Source organism: Triticum dicoccoides, chromosome 1A, assembly GCF_002162155.2.
Source record: "Triticum dicoccoides isolate Atlit2015 ecotype Zavitan chromosome 1A, WEW_v2.0, whole genome shotgun sequence".
NCBI lineage: Eukaryota > Viridiplantae > Streptophyta > Magnoliopsida > Poales > Poaceae > Triticum > Triticum dicoccoides.
In genome coordinates, this window is record NC_041380.1 from 509940709 (window position 1) to 509946802 (window position 6094).

The following is a 6094-nucleotide window of genomic DNA, read 5'->3' on the forward strand; positions in this document are numbered from 1 at the left end:
TGTTCCCGCCGCAGTCAGTCTTATTGGTTAAATTTATGGTCAAAGTTAAAGCACAGGAATAGAGGAAACACTATATTTTGAAACGGATGGAGTAATATTCCACATAGAAGACCGGACGGACACAACATGAAAAGCTAATTAATTATAATTACATTTAGCGTGAGAAGATAGGCAACTAACCATATGGCCGCAGGCCTGTTCCACTCCAAAGGTTATTAAGCGCAAGTCAGTTATACATCTCAGAAAGACATTTCTTGTACTTGTGCTGTCATACTGCTAGCACTACCACACTAGAGCGTGTACATAAATCCATGCAATTATTCAGGTTTAGGTAGTTATTTGGACGCAACAAAGTGACCTTGCTAGCGAAAAACAAGTTTCACAGAATAACTAGCTAGCTAAGTACCACCTCCCGAGTGATGACGAAAAAGTGACTTGATCTCCATCTCCATCTCCCACTCCTTCGGCGAGAGCAACGGCAGCGAGGAATAAGAAGCCAACTCCTCATACGTGTAGCTAGGCACGGTCACCGACATGCCTGCGTCTTCCTCTTTCTTCAACCTCGAGAGACCAACAGCTGAAGAGAGCGATGCTTTGGTGAAGTCCAGCACTTGTGAGTTAGCAGTAGCACTGTTTGAGCTGCTGGGTGGTTGATCATTAGCAGGGAACAGACTGCTGCATGTGTGGTCGTTGATCAGGGTGACCATGAACACAGGAGGGTCGTTGTTGTTTTGCTGCTGCACAAGTTTCTTTGCCGGGCACCTGTGCTCGTCGCTGTATCCGCATCTGTAGTATGACCTGCAAACAATTAACCAAGTGTATGGTAACATATAACACTTTTTTATGTTCTTTGTTTTTGCTAGAACAAAATGGATTACGTTTTTTTGAGAAAACACATAATAAGTTGTGTTAAATTCCACAAAGTTTCGTGTATATATATCACACGGATCGCAAAGAGCACACACTTTTAAGTTTAGAAATATGCAAGATCTTTACCTTGTTGATATGACACAATGCTAACGTCAACCTAAGTGAGTAACAAATAAAAATTAATTCTGGTAAAATTTCATGTTTTCCCACAAAATAAAAATATCATATATACTTCTGAGTAGATCACCTCCATTGTCATATACTAGTCCCCTGGAGTTTGTATGATCATGAGCGAAGTGGTTTATTCCATAAGCAATCTTCATCATAAAACTCAATGATTGATATTCATATTCAGGCTTACCTTTTTATGCCATCCAAATATATGCAGATAAACAAGCGTAAACATGTGCATGATTGACTTGTGTACAACCAGGAGAATGGTTTTATGTTCCACACACATGCAAAGAAATGAATATATACATAATATAAATTTTCCATTAAGAGTGCAACCTCAAATATAGTGCTATCACATACACATACTAATCTGTTTACGTACTTCAACTTTGATTGAAAAAGAATATTGGAAGCCTAAGATACTCTCCAGTCTCCACAAGATGTGTCTTCTCGGCTTTCTTACGACCAAGGACAATGTAGATATATGGAAGGTCCATATATGTGATATGCCGCAAATGTGCCCCATACCAACCATACTATTTTGGAGCAACTCATTAATGTGAGGTGAGTATCCATGCCAAGCCACATAATGCTTAATTTAGCATCAAAGTACTTTGGTGTTTTCATTCTAATAACCATAGTTAAATATAATGCACAATTGAAGTACTATGATTCTTGCTTTGTGTAATGCCTTTTTAGATAATGAAAGATAAAACTCCCCTGGACTCTAGATTCAACGATGCATGCAACCCAAAATTAGTTCAGAGTCTGCTATGTAATAGGTGGAAAGGTGGTGAGAAGCTACAACGAGACCAATAGGAAAAGGTGTATCTACTGCTAACGACAAAGGTACTGTTTTACATTCTTTTCTTCGAAAATCTGTTTGATTTTTTTCTGTTTAATCCATAGGAGAAAATGCAAGTATTTGATATCCATAAGTTAATGCCAAATTAATGGATACTTAGAGAGAGCTTCTTGAGCCTTAAGGGATGAAAGTGAAACTCCGTCAAATTAAAGAATCATACCTTGGGAAAACAGCATTCAGGATCTTCTTCTCGCCATATTTCCTCCAGTGGAACCCATCATTTTCTGGTGTCTCAGTTAGTATCCTCCCTTTGCTGAAGAAATAAAATTAATTGAACTTAACTTTACTACACACGTCCCTAGCTAAGCTAACCATGAAATATAAATCACGGCATGCAAAGAAACAAACATATGCTACAGCTCGATGCCTCAAAGGATGAACCGGAATAACGCAAGATCTACCGACAAATTAACATTTCTTGCCTTCAATTCCTTGTATTAGCATCTCTTTCCTTCATATCGCTTTGAACGTTAGATATAGAATACCAGGGTTGCCAAACAAATTCATGCATGGTTTCCGTTTTTTGCACAGGGTTAAAGATGATATGGAGCAGGAAGTTAAAGAACAACCGGACCAGCAAAAAAAAGAACAACCGGACTAGCAACACTGCAGGCATGGGGTAATCGGGTATTGGGGTTAGATCCTCACTGAATCCCAAACACAAGTGTGTAGTAACATGGATCTGCCAGTAACGATTCCTCCCTAGCACAGATCCCCACAGATACGCCTATGCTACAGTAGTATTCCTTGAAGCAAACACAAAGTCACTCACATTGGAAGCTCCTCGCCATGGGGGCCTCGCCGGTGCTTTGCCTTCCTGGTGCGGGCAATGGCTCCATTTCGCGCCCCAATGCCACCGCCATTACCGGAGGCGCCGGCAGCATAGGCTGCCGCCCCGGGGTCGGGGGAGGAGCAGCCGTACTGCTCTCTGTTGGACTCCAGCATAGAGGCGGACGACACTAGGGCCGTGGAGATGTTGCTCACGCTGGCCAGCGCGGCGCTGCGGCGACCGAGCTCCGGGATGAGCTCCAGTTGTTGCCGGAGGCGGTCAGCCAGCTGAGCGCCCTTCCTCAGCTCCTCGATGACAGCGCCCCTCTGGTCGGAGGGCGGCGGGGACATCTCGGACTTGGGCCGCATCGCCATGAGGTGAGGGGATATTGCTCTATTCTACTGTCTTCACGGGGCGGATGTGAGTGAACTCTGTGGATTTGGATTAGGTGTTGGATTCTTAATTGGAGGAAATGGCCTAGCTGAGAGACATGAGTTGTTAAGTGTCTGTACATATATAAAAGAAATACTGTACTACTAGTATTTACCAAAAAGAGTATCTAATTATTGCGTGTTTAGGTGCAAAAGAGAAATGTCTAATCTGTGTGAACCTCAAGTAATGCCTAGCTTGATGTGTAATTGAACGTGTATTGGAGAATGAGTAGCTAGGTGAAACGCAATGACTAAAAGAGAACACTAGAGTTTAGTAAAAACCATAGTTTTAAATAGCCGGCTATAGCCCCGCTATAGTTCCGCTACAGCTGTTTGAGGTGTTGCCGCTAAAAGATTTCATGTACAGTTTACCGCTATAGCCCCGCTATAGCCCAGCTATAGCTGTTTTTAAGGGTCGCCGCTAAATGTCATAGCCCACTATTTAAAACATTGTAAAAACATAAATCCAACTAAAGTTATCTGTACGGAGTATTGTCACTTTACCCGTCTACATGCAGGATCTTGACAAGGGCGTTCCGAATGAAGATTCCACAACTTTGAGGCCGTCGTCATGACACGAGGCGGCACAGATGAAATATACAAAGTCCGTACATCATATTTTCGCCTATAAACATATATAGGTGTTGGCGCCACCTCACGTTTGGGCCAGGTCCATGTAATTTTGAAATACCAGACCATAGGCTATTTTTAGGGTTTGTATTGATAGGGAAAACAACTTAAGATGAAATTTAGTCCCACCTTGTCAAGATTGGACAAAATTCTCCTCTATTTCCTATAAATACAACCCGTAGGGCATCATTTAGATTTGAGGTTTGTTTAGATAAAAGTTTGCCATATATGCATACTTTGTGTGTTCGATGACCAGGTCAATCACCAGATTGCAAATCTTAGTTCTTACTTGTACATTGTTTGCATGTACAAATTAGACCTTCGTGTCCAGATTGATCGTGTTTTGTGTGGTCAATAGCCTCTAGGATTTAGTTTAGCGATCGCTAAGGCATGACGTCCTCGCATGTTCGTAGTTGGATCGTCAAAGTTTACTCCACCCAAGATGATAGTTACCTCTCATTGAAAGATCGGGACACCATTACCTCTATCATACACATCCCTTCTATTTTCTTATACAAGGCCACTAACTCAAATTACAAGTAGCAAGCTAAAAATTAATGTCTGCTTTGCAAGCCAACTTGTATTCTGTTTACCGGGTTAATTAATAGGGCACATGCAAATTGGAGGAAATTGAGTGGGTGTGAGGGAGAAAGTAGTTGTGAGTATGATTATAATCCACTGGATGCATGCGAGAGTTAAACCATGGGTTGCTAATATGAGGGAACATCTTTAATTTTTGCCTCTCCTACTGTTTTTGACCTTGTATAGTTGCAATATATATATCTTATTTGTATACAAAAATAGGGGAGTACTATTAATTCTTTTTTGATAAAGATACTATTCACTCCAATCCTTATTAATTGTCAATGATTTAATATGAAATTGTACTCCCTCTGTTTCTTTTTACTCCGCATATATGATTTGGTCAAAGTCAAACTACACAAAGTTTGACCAAATTTATATAAAAAAATATGAATATCTACAATACTAAAACTATATAGTATGAAAATACGTTTCATGGTGCATTTGATAATATTGATTTCATATTATGAATGTTTATATTTTTTAATATAAAATTAGTCAAACTCTATAAAGCTTGACTTTGACCAAACCTTATATGCGAACTAAAAAGAAACGGAGGGAGTACTAAATCAGCGATAATTAATATGGATGGGACGGAGTACTATTTAATCCATCGTACTATACTTTTTGAACAATGAAATATTTCAGCACTGCAAACACAAATCTTGTAATTAAATTGTAAAGGTCATTCTCCCACAGAATAGAACGAGGTCATCCATGACATTAAAAATCTTAAAGCTAGAAGCAAAAAGAAAATGTTTTCTAGAATATATGTCTAATTCAGCTAATCCAGCTCTAGATTTAGAGGTGTTTGTAAAGGGAAAACTTTGTTTTTGCCACTCTAGTTTTTGCCTACTTTGCTTATACCACTCTAGATTTTGACATAGTATCACTTTTGCCACTCTTAGTTTTGACAATACATCACAAATGCCATTCAGTGGCAAAAGCAATACCTTTTCATTTCACTTTTGCCACTCTAGATTTTGACAATGTATCGCAATTGCCACTCTAAAATTATTGCTTTTGCCACGGAATGGCAATTGTGATGTATTGTCAAAAACTAAGAGTGACAAAAGTGAAATGTCAAATTCTAGAGTGATATAAGCAAAGTGGTCAAAAGCTAGAGTGGCAAAAACAAAGTTTTCCTGTTTGTAAAATAATCAAATTAGTCGATCGACATCCACATCCCGACATGGCCAAATATAACATAGAAAACACTGATTGGTGTCCTTTAGTGGAATAACATATCCTTTTTCAGCCTTCCTCTCAAAATATTTGTCCTTGGACTCAGAAAACTATTTTTCGGTGTATGTGTATGCTGAGAAAATCTACTCCATCATTATTGTATTATTAATTAGCTGGTGCCTATGGTGGGTCCAGGACCGATATGTAGCGAAACATAAGGAGTTAATTTGTCTGTGGTCTTACATTCAGGTTTATCGCTCCCTCATTAGCAATAAATAAATAAATCCCCTAAGTTTGTCATCAGTCAATTTTTTGACCAAACTTATAGAGATGATATTAACATTTTTATAACAAAAGAATCATATCAGTTGATTCACTATGAAACATATATTGATGTATTTATCCGGTATAGTAAATTTCAACATTTCTCTATAGTATTGGCCAAAACTTAGGAAATATTTGGGAAGGAGGGAGCACAAATAATTGTGCATGCACGATAATAGGTTCAACCAGGGTATTGGAAATGTAAGCTAGAATGATACTCCGTCTAAGTGTATAAATCATCTTATGTTGTGCACCATGACACCA

The 6094-nt window shown here is 39.1% G+C and overlaps 1 protein-coding gene across 1 annotated transcript; it reads right to left on the minus strand.

Moving 5' to 3' along the window:
* Positions 1 to 398: 398 nt before the first annotated feature.
* Positions 399 to 3052, minus strand: LOC119354271 (WRKY transcription factor 55-like). The gene is made up of 3 exons (XM_037620987.1): positions 2682 to 3052; positions 2070 to 2162; positions 399 to 798 (listed from the first exon to the last, which is right to left on the minus strand). Exons 1-3 carry the CDS (start codon positions 3050 to 3052, stop codon positions 399 to 401), a joined length of 864 nt encoding a protein of 287 aa, XP_037476884.1.
* Between the last annotated feature and the right edge of the window lie 3042 nt (positions 3053 to 6094).